At 37.6% G+C, this 19,893-nt stretch overlaps 1 protein-coding gene across 1 annotated transcript in view; it reads left to right on the top strand.

Moving 5' to 3' along the window:
• Positions 1-1,389: 1,389 nt before the first annotated feature.
• Positions 1,390-19,893, top strand: part of WDR36 (WD repeat domain 36) — a 41,173-nt gene continuing 22,669 nt past the window's right edge. The window contains exons 1-12 of the mRNA XM_004377003.2: positions 1,390-2,687; positions 4,909-4,936; positions 7,204-7,304; positions 9,049-9,166; positions 10,926-11,058; positions 13,017-13,071; positions 14,454-14,586; positions 14,932-15,107; positions 15,375-15,495; positions 15,959-16,024; positions 17,138-17,224; positions 18,474-18,619. Coding sequence (XP_004377060.1) covers positions 2,526-2,687; positions 4,909-4,936; positions 7,204-7,304; positions 9,049-9,166; positions 10,926-11,058; positions 13,017-13,071; positions 14,454-14,586; positions 14,932-15,107; positions 15,375-15,495; positions 15,959-16,024; positions 17,138-17,224; positions 18,474-18,619 — 1,326 coding nt within the window. The 5' untranslated portion in view covers positions 1,390-2,525. The remainder of the gene's footprint in view (positions 2,688-4,908; positions 4,937-7,203; positions 7,305-9,048; positions 9,167-10,925; positions 11,059-13,016; positions 13,072-14,453; positions 14,587-14,931; positions 15,108-15,374; positions 15,496-15,958; positions 16,025-17,137; positions 17,225-18,473; positions 18,620-19,893) is intronic.

The following is a 19,893-nucleotide window of genomic DNA, read 5'->3' as shown; positions in this document are numbered from 1 at the left end:
ATCTATGAAATGAGAAATTGAACTAGGAAGATCTTGAAACTTCTTTGGGTTTCTGACATGTTTCTGTTAATACAAGCATTTATAAATCTGATTAGAAAAATAAGCATAGATACATTTGTAATCTATTATTGTGTAACAAATTACCCCAAAACTTAGTGACCTAAAATAGCAATAAACATTACTTATCTTAAAGTTTCTGAGACTCAGGAATTCAGGAGTGGCTTAGTAGAGTGACTGTGGCTTGGAGTGTCTCACAAGGATGCAGTCAAGATACTGGCCAGGGCTGCAGTCATCTGAAGGCTTGACTGGGCCTAGAGGCTATGCTTCCAAGATGGCTGACTCACATGACTGGCAAGCTAGTGCTGGCAGTTGGCAGGAGGCCTCGGTTCCTCACCGTGTGAACCACTCCATAGGGATGCCTGAGAATCCTTACAACATGGCAGTTAGCTGCCCCCAGAGCAAGTGATCCAAAAGAGAATAAGTTGGAAGCCTCAATGACTTTTATGACCTAGTCTGGTTACAGAGGTCAACCCCATCAATGTGAGAGGGCAGATACAAGGGTAAGAATACCAAAAGACAAGAATCAATGCAGGATCTTGGAGGCTGGCTATAACAATACACAAAGCCAGTACCAAAATGAAACTATTATATAAACTACTCAGAAGCAGTCTTAGTTAGCCTTTTTTTAAAAAAGCACTGCCTTAGAAATGACAACAAACATGACATCGTCATGTATTTTATTTACCTAAATAAGGCATTGAATCTATGATCATTTATTAATGATCTACTACATCCACGTAGACATTAGTATTCCTCTTCTTTTATTCTAACTTGGTATCAGTGTTCTTGGGGCCATCTCTAAGTGAAAAGGGTGATACCAAAAACCTGCTGCTGTCAAGTTGATTTCGACTCATAGCGACCCTATAGGTAGTTCCTTTCCCTCTATCACATAGTCACACATTTTACTGACAGATGAATAGCAAGTAACTCAGGAAGGCAACAGGTGGGGGAATAAGTGAGCTCTGGCCAACTGCTAAAAATTAAAAGCTCATTATCAGCTCATGACACCCTTCCTTCATCAGATCACAGCACAACAGCTGACATGGAAATCTACTGCTACCATACTTCTAGATTTTCTAAGACAATTCTAATTTGTAAACTTATGTCCCCCAGTCCACGTATAGATCAAAGAACACATATCTGTGACCCAAGTCTAAATTCAAGTTGCTGAACTGCTATTAATTAGTGAACATGAACAATTAGCTAACCTCTGGGAATTTCAGGTTCCTTATCTAATGTGAACCCACATCCACCGTGTGATCTAAATGTTTGGTCTTGAAAACATGATTGCTGAATCCACATTCCCCCCATCCTCCAGTTGCCCTTCAGTAATCTCCCCGTCTCTCCCTTTTCTAAACCTTGTGCTAGTCTGGATTTTGGCACTATTTTTGAATTTTGGAACAGTTTACTCATTTGTAAAACAGCAATTATAATATTTTCCCTAACTATCTCACAGCTTTATTTTGAGAATTATATTAAAATAATGGGTGTCAGAAGCCTTGTAAAGTCCTAGTCAAGAAACTTTTTCATTCCCTCCCCCAAATCCGCCAACATTTTCAAGAGTCTTTCTAATTATAAAAGCAATACCTGCATTATACACAATTTAGAAAACTCCTAAGAACACAATCTGGTAATTGAAATCATTTTACATATTTCCATAACTCAGGTAAAAAATTAATAATCCGTTAATATTCCTTTTTTTTTCTTTACTACAAACAAAATCAGTAAAGAACAGAAACAAGCAAAAAACAAAAACAAAAAACTTTCCATTACGGAAATTTTCAATCGTATACGGAAGTGTAAGGATGGTATCATGATCCCTCACATACCCATTCCCCAGCTTCAATCATTATTAATCTTGTTTCATTTCATTTATACCCCATTCCCAACTATTTTGAAGCATACCTTCAGACATCATATTTCATCGGTAAATATGTCAAAATGTTTAACTTCAAAAAATAAGGATTAAAAAGTCACAATACTACTACCACATATAACAAAATAAACCATAATTTCTTAATATAAAATAGTAAGTGTTCAAAATTTCCCTAAAGTCAAGTTTTTATACAGCTGCAATCACACGTTTAACCTAATTCAATCTTGCGTTAAAACGTCGGTCTCTCCCCTCTCTTCTCAGAGAGTCGCGCTTCCTCGCCGCTCCCTGTTCCCAGGTCCTCTGCTGAAAGCGGCCAGAGTTTCCACCAGCCAAATCAGAGCTGGGGAGCAGGGCAAGGCAACGCGCTGGGGACTTTGTTCTGGAGAACCTAAGTCATGCTTCTCCTGCGATCTCCAGGGATCTCTTTTTCAGTTGCACTGAGAACAAGCTCTGCCCTACGCGATTGGCAGCCGGCACCGGAAGTGCTCTTGAGTCTCCGGCAAGAATTCAGCCGCGAGACCCGCGGACGGGTCGGGGTTCGCGGTTTCCAGCAGGACCGGAACCGAAAGGAGCCGGGACAGTGGCGGCAATGGAGCAGAGTGCGGAAGGCCGCACGGCTAGTGCGCTATTCGCGGGGTTCCGGGTCTTGGGGCTTTTCAGCAACGACATTCCACACGTGGTGCGGTTCAGCGCACTGAAGCGCCGGTTCTACGTGACGACCTGCGTGGGCAAGAGCTTCCACACCTATGATGTGAGTGACTCCTTCCATCGCCGGCCCTCGGCCTTCAGCTCCGTCCTGGGGGTATTTCGGCTTTCTCCTCCTTCCACTAACCTAGGGCTTCCCTTCCTGCTTTTCTTCTCCTTAACCCTTCCTGCGCTAATTAGCCTTACCTTTCACATCCACGTGCTGCTCTTGCAGTCCACGTGGGGCGAGTTTCGGAGGCAGCCTGGCTAAGGGGAAGGTACAAGGACATTTCAGTCCCACGGCAATATATACGTTAAGTAATTATTTATTGACCGCCTTCCCTTGAAGATGTAAACGTGATTAAGACAAGCCCCCTTACACCCGCATTCTTAATGAGAGAAAAACTTGCAAGCAATTTTATTGTGCAGTTTGTGATAGAAACTGGGTTAGAAATTCAGACTAAATATGTTGAGATAACTGGGGAGGGCGAGATTAATTATGATTTAGGGAACTCTCCGTATTTGATAGCAATCCAATTTATTTATCTAAACTTCCCTTGAGAATCTGTTTTCTACCAACATTGAGTGTCTGGCACGGTGCCACTTTAAGCCTTGCAGCAATTTCTAGTAGGTATTGCTGCTCTGTAGCACCATGAAATACATTGGGAAACTAAATCTCAGAACAGTTAAGTTACTGGCTTAAGGCCCAGCTTCGTGAAATTGGTGGCTTTTCTCCTTTAATATTTCCTCAGTCATTAAAGTAGCCTGTTGTTTACTTGTTTCTTCTCCAAGAGGATATAAGCTCTGTGAGAGTAAGAACGCTTGAGGAGGAGGATGGTGATAGCCAGTGTTAATGAAACACTTTCCTGGGCACTATGTTGTAGAGTTGGCTTTTTTGAAGCTTTGTGAAAATAAAATGCTGACAGTTGAGAGAGGGTTGCGTTCTTGGAAGAAGAAAAGCAGATGATGTGGAGAGCAGTTGGGCTTCCCAGAGCCTGGCTTGCTGATGGAGAAAGGATGCGTAAGAGTGATTAATCATTTGAGGGTATTTACTATACCATTCTCCCCACTTATTTCTGTCTTGCTAAGTTACTTTTGGTTTTGCTGATCAGTTTCTTCCCTGGAATGCAGCTTGTATAATTGCTTTACTTAAAGAGGTCTTGAAATCTTTTCAGCAGTGTCTTTCCTGATAAGTTACACAAACATATTTAAACTTAACAATTATCTATGCATTGAAATTTAGTCATTAAAATAAAGGTGCTTTTAAGGTCCCCTATAGTTTTAACACTAGTGGTGCATTTTTAAAATTTACTCTAATCATCACATCATAGCACGTAAGTGCGTATTTCCCAAGGGCTCCATACACTGGGACAACTCAATGCGCTGGGCTCTGACCTTTGAAACTGAAACTAACCTGGGAGTAGAAAAATGGCACTAATAAGCTCAAGTCACTAGTTTGGTCCTCAAGTGCTCTATCTCATGGCCATGGCTATTACAGCATCCTCAACAAACCTTCCTACAGATTAGCATTTTCTATAGGGGAAACTAGGCAAGTTGTAGATAGCTGATGATGGTGGTGATAGCAGTTAACATTTATTGAGCATTTATTATTTTTTGGCTGATGCAGCTCTAAGTGGTTTACATGAATATTCTCATTGATTGCTCACAACAATCCCATAAAGTAGATACCTATTTTGATTTCTGTGTTTTACAGATGAGGAATTAGAGGCACAGGGAGGTAAAGTAACTTTCCCTAGGTAACACAGCTAGAGCAGTAACCATAGATTGGGGTCAGCAAAATAAAACCTTTGAGCCAGTTCACCCACTGCTTGTTTTGTATGAGCCATGAGGTACATCTTTAAAAGGTTAGGAAAAAAATCAGAAGAGTAGTGTTTCGTGACATGAGAAAATTATATGAAAAAGTCAGTTAAGTTTTATTGGAACACAGCTAGCCATGCACTTTCATTATGTATTGTCTGTTGCTGCTTTCTTGCTACAATGGCAGAGTGGAGTAGTTGAAACAGAGATTTCATGGTCCACAAAGCCTAAAATATTTACTGTCTGGCCTTTATAGAAAAAGTTTGTCTACCCCTTCCATTACTGTTGTTCATGAAATAATTGAAAATAGAAGGTTTCGTAATAATGAAAATTAGGATCAGTAGTGTCTTTTTTTAGGAAGACCCGTACGGCTAATTTGTGTATAAGGTTTAATCTTAAAGTATTAGGTTGTTACTGTTTTTGTTCATGAAAGTTTACTTAACCTTTTTTTTTTTTTTTTTTTTAAACAGGTTCAGAAACTTAGTCTGGTCGCAGTAAGTAAGTGTGGAATTTATTCTGCATTTATGCGTGTTTAGTGTCTTTTCCGTTTTAAGAAATGTTTTATTTTGACATAAATTTAAGATTTACAGCAAAGTTGCAAGAATAATACAGATTCCCTTTATACTGTTTACCCAGATTCCCCAAATGTTTACATTTTACTACACTTGCTTCCTTCTTCCTGCCTCTCTTTAAACACCTACACACATACTAGTTTTTTCTGAATCATTTATGAGTAAGTTGCAGATATGATATCCCTTTGCCCCTAAATACTTGAATGAATATTTCCCAAGGACAATGAATTTCCTTATATAAATATAGTAAAGTTATCAAAATGAGGGACTTAACCTTGATGGAATACTTTAATATGTAAACTGTTCAGATTTTGCCAGTTGTCCCGATAATGTCCTTTATAGCAAAAGAAAGTCCAAAGTCATGTGTTACATTCAGTTGTCATGTCTCTTTCCAAAAAACCAAACCCACTGTCAGTGAGTTGGTTCCAACTCATAGCGACCCTATGGGACAGAGTAGAACCGCCCCATAGGGTTTCCAAGGCTCTAATCTTTACAGAGGCAGACTGCTACATCTTTCTGTCAAAGAGCAACTGGTGGGTTCAAACTGCTGACCTTTTGGTTAGCAGCTTAGTGCCTTAACCACTGTGCTACTAGGGCTAGTCTCCTTTAATCTAGAACAGTTCTTCATACTTTCTTTGTAGTTCACACATTGACACTTTTGAAGAATACAGGCTAGTTCTTTTTTAGAATGTCCTTCAGTTTGTGTTTTTTTGATGTTAGTGTTAGGTTATGCACTTTTGCTAGGAATAACACAGAATTGATGCTGAGTTCTCAGTACATTATATCCGGATGCACATGCTGCTGGTTCTCCTTTTTCCTGGCAGTAATAGCTTCAGTTATTTGGTTTAGGTGACATCTGTTACTTTAAAGTTACTATTTTACCTTTGAAATTAAGTATCCTGTAGCAAGGTACATTACGTCTATGTAATTATCCTATTACTCTTCAAAGTTTCACCCACTGCCATCAGATGTGATCGTTGTAAGCGAAACAGAGGAGACATATAAGGAACCCAGTGTGCATGTCTAATAAACTCGCATTTTTGAAGATTAGAAGGCAGAAGAAAGACAGTGTAACATGAGTTAAATACATAAGTGAATGATAAACCTATAAAAATAGTATTGTACAGACTGAATCAAAAAAGGAATGTATAATGTGAAAAATGCTAAGACAATCTTTATCTTCCACTCCCTCTAAAGGAAATTTTAAAAAAGGCCAGTATGACCAAGTAGTGAGAGAAGAATCAAGAAATTATGTCATGTGAGAAATGGCTATAGGTGATGGGCATATTTATCTTGGAGACGACTGAGAGGAAAGCATACTCACTGTCTTCAATTATTTTAAGGGTTGTCATGTAGAATACCATATGGAGTTATTTTAGGTTGGTCCAAAGGGAAGTTACACAGAGATTTAGGTATTGATTTATTTTTAAGATTTTTTTTTTGGAGTTGGTACTGAGCTTGATGTTCCTGAAGGTGTTCACGTGAAGGCTGGATGACCATCTGCCAGAGTTTTGTGATTAATGTGAGGTTATTTTTCCAACTATCCTCAAAAAGCTTCATTTCTTTAGGATTATGTTTTTAAGCCTATAAATACTAAACATTTATTCTCCTAGGAAAGGTAAAGGTGATTTCATAGTCTCAGTCTGATAGCTAAATGATATTGGGACAGAAGATCAGGAATGATATAGTTGAACTGAAGAGCACCATCTATCAACTGGATCTAATTAACATGTATAGAATACTTTATCCAACAACAGAATACACTCGTGTCTCAAGCTCACATGAAACATTCACCAAGGTAGACCACATCCTGGACCATAAAACACACCTTAACAAATTTAAAAGAATATGAATCATGCAAGGAATGCACTCAGACCACAATGGTATTAACCTAGAAATCAATAACAGATAACTAGAAAATCCCAAAAGAGTTGGAGATTAAGTGACACTTCTGAATAACACATGAGTCAAAGAAGACATCTCAAGAGAAATTAAAACAGATTTTGAACTGAATGAAAATTGATATTACATTGAGATGAAATTTCTGGACTCTGATCCTCAGCTTTCATTTTTATTTGTGTACTTTTTTTTTAAATTATAGCCATGAAAAATGCTATATGCATACTTAAGGTTTCTGTTTTGTCCCAAGGTCTTAAAAATCCTTCTTTTATTTTTATGTTTCTTTTCTTGTAGGTAACTCTGTTCCACAGGATATCTGCTGTATGGCAGCTGATGGGAGGCTAGTCTTTGCTGCATATGGGAATGTTTTCTCTGCATTTGCCCGTAATAAAGAGGTTTGTATTACTAAACTATTTTAATTTGTTTGTCTTATGCAGTCAATAGTTGATTGTCATGATAGTGGAGGAAACTTTAATATTGCTGTACTTCATCTGGGACTCTTAAACTCTACAGAGTTGTTTTTATGTGTATTCAGTTTTCTGGAGGGAAAGAACATTGATTTTATCAAATTCTCAAAAAGACATAGTTAAAAACTTCAGTTCAATTTCAGTTTTCTTTACCAGGGTAAATGTCAGAATTAGTTGGACTGCTTCTTCAAAATTTTCATGCCCAGTCAGGTCTTACCTCTTGGAGCTTTTTACTTTATAGATTTGGTAGGGTAGGATTTAGACTTGGTCTTTTGAAAAAACTTCCTACCAGGTTCATATTTGCACCAGTGCTTAATGTGGATTTGCTCCTTTCTGAACAGCTCTGCTCATGACTCTTTTTTCTAAGCACCTGGTGTTTGCTGCCTACATGAAGAAAACTAGAATCTCTTATTTTCTCCACTGCTAAGGAAGACTCTTGTGTTCTGAATCTACCACTTGGTCCTTAAGTTTGTTCTGGGACAGATAACTGGGAGATGGCCCGGTTATAGTGGTCCAGAGTGAAAGAGGAAGTGACAGTGGGGATGCCTAGCTAGCCAAGTGGTGCCATCACTGTACTTATCAGAGTTTGACTTGGACTAAGGTTTGTTCTCAGAGCCCTCTATCATCACTGCTTATGGCAGAGGAAGGTAACTTATCTGTGGAATTCTGAAGTGTCAGTGTTTGACTTTTTAGAGAGTCGGGAAAAATGTTTTCAGTGTTTTAGCCAAATATTGCAGTTTTCCCTGGGCTATTTAGATTTTTCAACATAGTAGAAAAACATCAGAAAACCAGTTCTTAGTCCTGCCTTGTAATATGATCCTGACAGGAGATAGAATGTGCCCCAGATTGTTCAGGTGAGGAGATTTTAATGCAGGAACAGTGTTTTGTGACAGGTGTGATCAGGGTAGGGGAACACAGTAGAAGTGGGGAGACATCAGACTATCTGCTGTGAGAAGCTGTTACTACTCCTAGGGCCAAGGGGCAAGGAGAAGAAATGGTGTTATTGGAGCCTGGGGAGAACTGAATCCGTGGAGAAGGGGCTGTAGCTCTGGAAGGATGCAGCTGCTCTATGGGTAAGGGTCTCTGCCTCAAAGCAGAAGGGTGTAGGGAAGAAGTGTCCCAACATCCCCCTCCCATCTTATCTGGAAGCCAGCTGGTAGGGAAGCTGCTAGTGAGGCAGTCTGTAGAGGTCAGCCTCCTAGAGCAAACCACTTCTCCAGGATGTGTGGAATTGCACTGGCTGAATTGGGTGAGGGTGCATGCCCCCTCACTAACCTCAGGTGGGAAGTGGTTGAGCCTCAGAGGTTGAGGGAGCAGATTAACATGGCTGGTAACCACTGAGCCACCAAGGCTCCTTTGCAAAGGCCTAGGGGGGTGAAAAAACTTAGAAGGCTCAGTGTAGGGGAAGAAGGGCAGGGCAGGAGGAGTAAAGTTGGCACAAGTGGGGGAGATGTTGGCAGGGGCAATCACACAGACCTTATTGTTGAACTGGTTGAGGGGCAGGTGAACATGCCTGCTTTCTTTGTATTTATTAACCAAACCTTGGGTGATCAAAAGTTGACTGCATTTCTAAGTACTAGCATCTACAGAATCACCATGCTTTTAAGCTATTATGAATGGTATTACATGGTGAATGAGTAATAATATGAAACTTCTCAACTTTAATTTGTAGATAGTACATACCTTTACTGGTCATAAGGCAGAAATCCACCTTTTGCAGCCGTTTGGGGATCACATTATTTCTGCTGATACCGACAGTGTTCTTATTATTTGGCATATATATTCAGAAGGTAAGAATTGCGTACTTTATTTGCTGTATGTTTGGACAGTATACGGGTAGATGAAATTTGGGTTCACATATGGGTATATGTGAACAAGAGATTTCACATGTAAACAGTTAAAAAATAATAATTTTTTTTGATAGAATCTTAAAACGTATGAGAAAAAACGTTCTAAGTAGGAAATAGGCAATTTTAGTCAGCTAGTTGAGCTAACTACTCGTGTTTATTTCAACTAATACATTTTCCATTGCACTTCTCCCATGTTTGATGACTTTTCTCTGTGGAGGGAATGTTGATACATGTTTATACCTGAGTAATTCTTGACTGGCGTTTTCAGTTTACAGTAAAGGAAATTATAATCGTAAACATAAAGATTCTGTAATCTAAAATAAAACACACAGCCTTTTTCTGAGAACATGAGCCAGTGTCCTTTCACTTTCCATTCACTGGGATATGTTTATAGGACTGTGGATCTTCAAGTTAGGAGTTTATTACCAGAACATCCCTAGTTTTCTTAATAAGGATCTGGCATGAATTAAAGCTTTTAAATTTATCTGTTTACATTTTTAGCTTATATCACCTCTTGAGTAACTCATGATTGATTCCATAATTTTATTTTTAGTGAAAGTCATAGAGACTGCCATTCTAGGAGTTACTCTGTGTCCTTGTTCAAATTAGTCATTCTTCCTTGTTTTGCCTTTGTTCAAGAATAGTGAACAGAATTCCAGATGTGTTCCCTGTGTGGATAGATGTTAAATGGCCTTTTCTAAGGTTACAGAATACAGTTCTTCCAGTCCAATAGGCTTTCTGCTGATGACAGCACATTGAACCAGTGTCTTCAGGGAGCTGTTATAGGGACTTTAAATAAAACAGCTAGTTACACATAGAGAGGAGGATCTTTTGGAATACGTTTAAAGTAAAGCTTGTGTAATTTTCACTTATATCTATGTTTTTTGAACTGGAATACCGATACCCTTGAGGGTATGCAGCAATGTGCCAGAAAATGTAAAAACCAAAGGTTAAATGAAGTATATTTTCTTTGATACTCAAATTTATTGAGAGATTTGGGGTGAGATTGTTTTAATCATGGATGCACTATGAAGTAGAAAACAAAATTCACACAGGAATTTTAAAGATAACATGTAAGATTTCAAAGAATTTTTCACTCTTACAGCGAGTGACAACTGGCTGTGTCTTCCTCGACTCCATAAGGTTATAAACTCTTTTCCTTTTCTATTAGAGGTTCTTTGGGAATGTGTAAGAAACACTGTTCTTAGTTTCATTGAAGTCGCCTCTTACTTTTTATATCCTTACTCTGTATCCTTGAATGGCTTGTAAAGCTTTCCAAGTATTTGGCTTTTCACTCCCTGGAAAAGCTCAGTTTAAGCGTTTCACTTGGAGCATGCGCTCTGCCTCTTGAGCAAATTTTTAAAATAATAAAGCTGACCTCTAGGATTATTATTTTTTTTAATCCTTATTTTTCTTTTATGTAAACGAATTTTGCAGTGAATGAAATTTTTAATAGCATTTATATTAGAACTTTCAGAAAATTTTTAACAGTCCAAGTTAGATTTACAGGTTGCCCTTCATCACATTTATTCAATTCCTCAAGGAATGTTTTACAGATTAGTATAGGAATTTTAATTTATATTAGGATGTAAATCTTTGATATGGTAGACTTCTGTAAGTGATAAAAAATGAGTATATGAGAAATATTCTGAACGATTTTATAAGAAATAATTATATGTTATAACTTTCACTTTTGTAGAAGAATACCTGCAATTGACTTTCGATAAATCAGTATTTAGGATTTCTGCAATTTTGCATCCAAGTACCTACTTAAATAAAATACTTCTCGGCAGTGAACAAGGAAGCCTGCAGTTGTGGAATGTAAAATCCAAGTAAGCACTTTATTTAGAAAATAATATAAGTAGTTCCCACCTTACCCTCATCTACTACCTCTTAATGCATACTTAAGGCTCTCCGTTCTCCCTGCTTTATGTATTTATTTGAAGAACATTCAATAATTATACCTGGTTCTGGAGTTGTTGCTTGTGCATCATATATGTGAAAGCTGGCATATCGTCATAACTCATGGTAGACAATTTCCTAAATGCTAATTGAAAAGTATATATATGTACACATACACACGTACATACATACATACTAGTGACCCAGTGACTGTGAAGAATACATGTAAACCAAAACCAAACTAATTGTCATTGAGTCGGTTTCGATGCATGGTGACCCGCTGTGTGTCAGAGTAGAACTATGCTCTATAGGGCTTTCAGTGGCTGATTTTTCAGCAGTAGATCTCCCATCCTTTCTTCCAAGGCACCTCTGGGTGGATTCGAACCTCTGATGTTTTGGTTAGCAGTTGAGTGTGTTAACTGTTTACGCCACCCAGGGACTCCACCTGTAGAGATGGCTCTGGTGAAGTAACATAAAAGCCTTCAGAAAATAATTAGGTGATTGTAACTGAATGGCTTCTAGTTTTTGATAAACTAAGAAGGAAAGGCAAGGCAAACAAATCAATGTTAATGTAGTATTAAACCAAACCAAGCCAAACCTGTTGCCGTCAAGTTGATTCCAACTTATAGTGACCCTATAGGACAGGATAGAACTGCCCTGTAGGGTTTCCGAGGAGCAGCTGGTGGATTTGAACTGCTTACCTTTTGGTTAGCAGCCAAGCTCTTAACCACTGTGCCACTCAGGGCTCCTAATGTAGTACTAGCATTTAGAAATGGTTGTTGGGGTAAAAATACTTCCATCATCAAACACAGACATAATGAATATCTGTTGTATTCTTGGTATAGCTGGAGGGCTAGACAAATGATTTTGAATTTGTATTTGAACATTTATATAGAGAAAAAGATGGGAGCTGAGACTTCTTGTATAGCATCAAAGAAAGCAAAGCAAACCCAAAATGGACCATCTAAATTGTCCTTTCTAATGCCCTTACACATTGGAAAGAGAAAATAAGATTATCAAAGGTTTCGTGTTTGCCCTAGTTCTTAGTTTTAAATCAGTGTTTCAGTTCAATTTAACAAATGTCATTGACTGCCTACTGTGTGCTAGGCTCAGGGATAATAAGTGTCTGAGATATCATCTCTGTCCTTAAGGTTATCTGCTTTAGGTTCTTAATATGGTGTTTGTATTGTTTATTGTACGTTAAGTATCCCTTGTGTAATTATTGAGGGTACTGCATGTGTGCCCATTTATAGAATTTAATAAACGTTTTGATACTTTAATAATTATCGTTATAAAGATTTCAGGTATCTTTATTTGCTTAATGGACTTATTTATCATTTATGACTTCTGAAATTTAGAGCAGCATCATTGTTATATAACATGATTATTATTGTAATTAAAATATAATATATTCACTGTTATGATGATGTTTCTAGAAACACGTTGCAGTGAAAAATAAGATCTACCTAAATTCTTAGATTTATTTTTTATGTAGTCTATAATATAGAATGCTTTTTACCCATTTTTTACCCAAAATGCATATATTCCTACTTGGACATTTGATTTCCTGAAGATGTGGCATAACATAGTCGTTAACAGGTTGGGATCTGGAATTGACCTGTCTGCCCCCTACCACTTATTGATCATGTGACCTTAGCCTAATTATTCCACATCTCTACCTCAGTTTCTTTATCTGGAAAATGGTGTTAATAGTATCTACCTTGTGGGATTGTTTTGAATATTTAATTAGCACATGTACTTACAGTAAATGTCTGGCAGAGGAAGTACTTAATAAGTATTGCCTGTTATTATTTTACTTTATAATGTGTAGTTCATTTTGTTTTCCTCAAGGGAAAAAAATGGCTTTCCACTATTTTTCTTCTTGTAGTAAACTTCTATATACGTTTCCAGGATGGAAAGTTGGAGTGACAGCTCTTCAGCAGGTTTGCATTTTTCTATTATGTCAGAAGAAACAAAGTTAGTAGTAGGGTCTTATAGTTTTAGGGGTCAACCGTATTTTTAGCCCTAAAGACAAATTAACATTTAATTTAATTTATCTTTATAACTGATAGCCTGAAGAAATAATGTTTTGGAAATGTAATTGAAAACAAGTAATACCTTTGCCTGTAAACTTTTGTGGAAACCTTAGTTCTTGGAATTAGATTCTAGACCTGTGGTTGTTATGGAACTTGTGTTTACCAGTCATTCTGCACACCTGTAGTTCAGTGCCTTGTGCATAGTGCAGATGAGTTGTTCAGTAAAGCAAGGAGATTGTAGGTCTTACACAGAGATATTTGTCAGGATGTTGAGATTTATGGTTTGAAGTAATGGGGCAAAACCCCTAATATTTGATTCAACACTGGAATCTTTCAGAAAAGAACTGCTTTTTGTTTTTTATGAGTCCACAAAACCTGTATAATGAATGAACGTATGTATGCAGAGAATCTGGCGTGTATATCAGACACATACAGCCAGTGTACCCTTGTCCTTCTGAATATCTGTTGCCTATAACTGGCCAATTTATATGCATTCCATGTCTTTTCTCACTACCATCAACCTTGCTCAGGCTTCCCTTACCCAGAAAACCCCAAAGGAGTCAGATGATTAGTTCCTTTGAGGTCAAGGAACGTATTTGTTTTAGTATCCCCAGCTTTCTACACAGGATTTGATGCACAGTAGGCTCTTGATGGCAAATCAAAAAATGTTTAGTCTGATTCCATTTTATAATGTTATTAGACATTGATCTTCTGTGCTAAAATAGAGAAACTCAAAATATAGCCTGTAAGACCATTGTGTAAATGAAGATAAGAATCATAGAATGCTAGAGCTAGAAGAGACTAATTGCAAGTTATTTTGCCTTTTAGCATATTTGATGGGGTTTTTTTTCCATTTTGCTTGGATTAAAAAAAGTTATTCATTTCCTTTGCAGTTGGCCTTTTATGGTTCCATTCATATAGTGAGCCTTTATGTTTTCTAGGAATTGTCTCCTTTTTCTTTGTCCATCCAGTCAATGATCTGTAGTGATTTCACACATCAGCTTCTTTTTCTATTGTGTTAGCTATGGTTTGAGAATACGGAAGGGATGGTGACTGGCAAATCTGTAACTGGGAAGTAGCTTGGAAAAATCATTCCTAAATGCTTTCATGCTAAATAGCAATTAAGGTATGCCAGAATGGTAATATTTGTTGTTGTTGTTTTTTGTTTTAACCACGTTTAGGAAGACATTCCATTGTTTCTTTTGATAACACATGAATGACGCATACCATCAGGATATTTAAAGCTATTTTTATTAAGAAAATAACAAGTTTAGTGATTTAATTTTCAGGCACCAGCTGTGGATGTTGTTGCAGTGGGTCTTATGTCAGGTCAGGTGATCATTCATAACATTAAGTTTGATGAAACACTAATGAAATTTCGTCAGGATTGGGGACCTATTACTTCGATATCATTTCGCACAGGTAAGTTTTAACTTATTTATTGATAGGAGTAAAGACATTTAAAATGCATTACTTTGAAGGTTATAAAAGTTTTCTTAACAGATATTTTCTTGTAATTTACCAGAAATAAATGAAATACTGAAGTAGAAGGAGCCAAAGAAATATGACTAGGATACTGGTGTATATCATGGGTTTATCTTTTTGGTCTTTTCTAATTTTATATTTATGGTTTAAAATGGTGGAGTGAAGTATTGTTCAGTTTTGTTGTTTGGGAGTGCATATGGGGTTGACATAAGTCTGAGTTGACTCACCAGCAACTGCCTTTTTTTTTTAAGTATTTCTTAATGTATTTTAATTTAATAACAGATGGTCATCCAGTAATGGCAGCCGGAAGCCCGTGTGGCCATATTGGACTGTGGGATCTAGAAGACAAAAAATTAATCAATCAGATGAGAAATGCTCATTCTACAGCAATTGCCGGATTGACATTTCTCCATAGAGAACCACTTCTTGTCACAAATGGCGCTGACAACGCTCTCAGGGTATCATGAGTATTGTTATCACCTTATATATGGCCCATCTGACCTACTCTTTGGGTTATTACAAGCCTACTTTAATATATCAGCCTCAAACCTAGAAGATGAAAGGAATATGGGATGAAGTATTGGTATAGATGAAACAAAAAGCACAGGGGGTGAGAAAGTAAGAAAAAAGTGGCATGTTATTGCCACCACCACCACCCCAGCCCCAGCCACCCCCAGCTTGCAGATCACGTTATGGAAGAACCTTACCTTTTTATTTCTTGGCAGATATGGATATTTGACGGTCCTGTAGGTGAAGGTCGGCTGTTGAGATTCAGAATGGGACATAGTGCTCCTCTTACCAAAATCAGATATTATGGACAAAATGGACAACAAATTCTTAGCGCAAGTGAGTTTCTCCTTTGTGCTATTAGTTTATTCCAGCAAGTATTTAGATTTGGTATTTACACCATTTTAGATTCTAATGTCCCTTTGAGTGACTCGGAAACCTGAATAAAACTGAGATAGTTCTTGTGACTACTTCTGGAAACACTGTGGATGATACTCCCTGCACGTGGTTGTCACTCTGTTGGCAAATCCTCAGACAGGATGGTCAGATGCTAGAAATGTGTTTATTGCATCTTCCACTAATAATCTGTTGAAAATTCTTAGTTCTTCATTTTATCCCTTCTTAGTAAATGGCATTCTATGCCCACTTGAATATTTTAATGAAGTAGTTTCTGGCTCTCCCTTTAAGGTGTCCCAAACCGTAACCTAGAGCTTTTTATATAATCTAATTTTACAAGTTCTGTGATTCAAACGATCACTGTTTTGGTGAAGCTTGATTAGGAATTTTCTGTGTATGTCAACAGGTCAAGATGGAACTCTTCAGTCATTTTCCACAATACATGAAAAGTTTAATAAAAGCTTGGGACATGGTAAGTCATTTACAAGATTGAAAAAAAGCTGTTGGTCACTAAAGAAACATTTCAAGATTCTGTGAGAAAACTGGAGGAGGTTTCACCACTAAATTTCATGGATGAAATTTGGTTGAAGTAAAAACTGTGTGTAGAGGAGTTAGTGAGATTTCTAAGATCAAAGTTGCTATTGTGTCAGTTGAGGTTCTGCTGTTAAGATTATTGAATACAGTTAGACATCTTGGGTGATGAAAACATACTATTGCCACCCAAAAGACATTAATATTGACTTGAGCAATCTGGTGTGCAGAATCTTGAAGATGAAAAGAAGGTTAGAGCATCAAAGCAAGCAGTGCCTAGTCTTTTTGCTGTAAAAGGCTCATTGTATTCTCCTTCAATTTGCGTGATTTCCAGCTTTTGAAGGATTTTGTTTGCTAAACAAAAATGTTTTTAAGTTTTATTAATAATTACTCTTCTTTTTAAGTGACTATCCTGGCTATTCATGCTTACATATGCTTCCAGATTAATTTTAAGATTTTTTTCTTTAATTGAAATCCAACATAATTCCCTTTGGAATTAAAGAGATTTGATATCTTTAAGAATCTTCTCATTTAGGAATGTGATATATCCTAATTTGAGTTGTTTTTTATGTTCCTCAGTGAAGTTTTTTAATTTTCTTCATTTTGGTCCTACGTACTTGATTATTCAGTAGCATTATACGTAAATATAGATTTGCTATTGTGAATGTAGTACTTGTTTGGTTTTTGTTCTGACTGGTTATTGCTGCAGTGTAGGGAACTGTATGATTTTTTTCATATTGGTTCTGTATCTGGCCCCAATGAAACTATTATTACCAGTAATTATTTGGTTGATTTTTTTTTTGATTGACATGGCTATATTACAGTCATATTTGTAAATAATGAAATTTTTACCACTTTTTATAAATTACTTATGCCTCATATTTCGTTTTCTTGTCTAATTGCATAGGCTAAACTTCACAAGTGATTATAGTGGTAATAACAAAATCTTTGTTTTCCTCCTCACTTAAATAGGTATGTCTTGAAGTTTATATAAATGAATAGCTTTTATGTACATTTTTTATTAAGAAGGATTCCCCTTTCCTCCAACCCCTAGGATTAATAAATAAAAAGAGAGTCAAACGGAAAGGACTTCAGAATACCCTGTCAGTGAGACTTCCACCCATAACAAAGTTTGCAGCAGGTAAGTAAGTTCATACTGTGTTTTGAGGAGTTCTTCTTTGTCATTTATTTCCCGCTCATATTGCTTCATTTCCTCCAATCCATAAGGGAACCCCAAGTGCATACTAATCGTCTGTGAAGACTAAAAATGAGTTATTTATAATGTAAACTACTTATCTATCTAATAGTTTTAGGTTTTGCTCTTCTCCGTAAGAGCTGTTGATAAACAGTTCTTGATTTTATAGCTTTTGTTTTTATATCACGGCTGTTGTAATTAAAATTACTGGTGTAAAACGGTGAGAAATTGGAGAGCAAAGCACAATAACACAGAGCTCTGACTAATTTAATCAAGACCTGAAAGGAAGTGATTTTAAGAAAAATGTAGATAGATGATGGGATTGCTGATTGAAAACTATTATAGGAAATAACTACAGACGCCATTTCCATTTCAAGGTTACTGTAACAACCTTGAGCCAAAAGGTTGGTGTTCGAAACCTCCAGCAGCTCCAAGGGAGAAAGATGTAGCAGTTTGCTTCCGTAGTAATTTACAGCCTTGGAAACCTTCTGGGGTTGCTATGAGTTGGAATTGACTTGATGGCAGTGGGTTTGGTTTTTTGGGTGGGTAACAACACTTTGAGTAAGAATCGACTCTACAGAAATGGGTTTGGTTTTTTTAAACAACCTTATCACTGGTATTTCTTTACTTTAACTTTGACTATGCTTCTGTCTGTTTGCTTTCTTAGAGCCTGGGTGGTCTTTCTAAATGCACATCCGATCATGTCATTCATCTGCTTAAAATCTTTCAGTGGCTTCTTGTTGCTTTTAGAGTGAAGACCCCTCTCCTTAGCACAGCTTTCATGGCCATTTGTAATGTGGTCCAGTTGCCTTACCCTCTTCCTGCCCCTCCCAAGAAACTTGCTGTGCTTAATTTTGTCCAGTTAATCTTGATGAGCACTTTGATTAATTTCTATTTGTTTTACCTCTTCTTCCAGGGAGCCATTTAAGACTCTCGTAAAATCTTTTAGTAAAACTCTTCAAGAGTGTTCTTTTGAGACACTGTCATATTTATTGTAATATCTTCTCATCAGTATCTCTCCTTAGATTGGAAGCTTACTTACTAATGCACAAGATAGGGATGACCTATTTATTTTACCATTGTATCCCTAATGCCTGATGATAACATGCGGTATTAGATGCTTGATAAATAGTAGGTTAATGAATGAATGAGGAAATGAAAAGAAAGTTGATTTGTGATTTTAATTATGTTTTAGAGGAAGCTCGTGAGAGTGACTGGGATAGTATCATTGCTTGCCATCAAGGTAAGCTATCTTGCTCAACCTGGAACTATCAAAGATCTACAATAGGCGCTTACTTTCTCAAGCCAAAAGAATTGAAGACAGATGATGTAACTGCAACAGTAAGTGAACTTATTTATAAGGACATTTTCACCTTTAGCTATGTCCTGTGGTATTCTTGTTATACTAAAGTTTACTAACGATAATAATGGTTGAAAGAACATAGTTTAACATCCCTTAATAATGTTCTGTTTTCCAGCTTGCAAAGAATTACTATTTTAAGTTGAAGTTACGCCGTGATAGACTACACCCATTCCTCACTTATCGACATGGTTAGGTTCCAAAGACCAAGTCATTATGCGAGAGTTGGGGCCATGCCTGGTCTTTGGCTCCAGTGTCTGTCCCCCTCCCACCCCCCTGCCTGTTAGGCTTCCCTGGTGGAGATGCACGTGGCGCGGTGGGCTCACCTTCCCCACCACCACGGAGCCTGCAAGATTTGAGGGTGGTGGTGGTGAGGTCGGATTTGCCCACCATCACCTGTCTGTGCCTCACCTCTCCACCTTTCCGCTCCACTGGCCCCGGAGACGGCCTAGGTGGTAGGCAGCTCCCAGGCCTGGGAGCAGGTGAGGCATGGCCACCTGGGCCTGGTGGAAGCTGCAGAGGTGGCAGAGAGACCCCTTTGGAAGAAGAGACTTCCCAGCCCCCTGCCTGACTCCTACAGCCCCAGCTCTCACTGCTTCCTTGCAGCCTGGCCCCCCTTGCCTGCCCCACGCTTACCACTGGCCCGACTCCTCCACCACACTGGATAATACCAACAGACAGCAGCCTGTGTGCGGCCTCGTTCCCTCGCACATACCTTGCCCTCCTGCTCCCCCTCTCGCCTTGGCTCCTCATTAATGCACAAAATAGTCAGATACTAGACTCTTCACTATTGTAAATATGAAATGTACAACGAGAGAGTTAATAAGTGAAGAGTAGGTGTATAAGTAATATTTTAGTTACTTTAATTTTTTAATATAGGATTACTCACAGTACCGTTTGAAGATGATTTCAGCATTTATCAATATACTTTCTTACCGAATTTTGTTGTATAGAGTACTATATTTAATGAGTGTGGATCTTAAAGTCACTTTCTTCCTTTTTTGTTTTTTTCTTGATACAGAAGTAAGATTAGCTAAACCTGTAATGAGTTATAGGTACAGAAGTTATTTAAACTCTTTATCTCTTATTTTCTTATATTTCTCTTTTGAAAAGTGTGTTTTACATTAGAAATTCTGATTGAGTTGTCTGAGACCTTTTTAAATAGAGTTTTGAAATGCCAATATTTACTTATAAATTCTTACTCATTTGAAATTTTGTTTTCTTTTGTGAATGTCTTAACTTTTTTCATAAGTTC

The sequence above is a fragment of the Trichechus manatus genome, unplaced genomic scaffold (genome assembly GCF_000243295.1).
Source record: "Trichechus manatus latirostris isolate Lorelei unplaced genomic scaffold, TriManLat1.0 scaffold00047, whole genome shotgun sequence".
In the NCBI taxonomy this organism is placed as follows: domain Eukaryota; kingdom Metazoa; phylum Chordata; class Mammalia; order Sirenia; family Trichechidae; genus Trichechus; species Trichechus manatus.
This window is presented reverse-complemented; position numbering and strand designations above follow the sequence as displayed.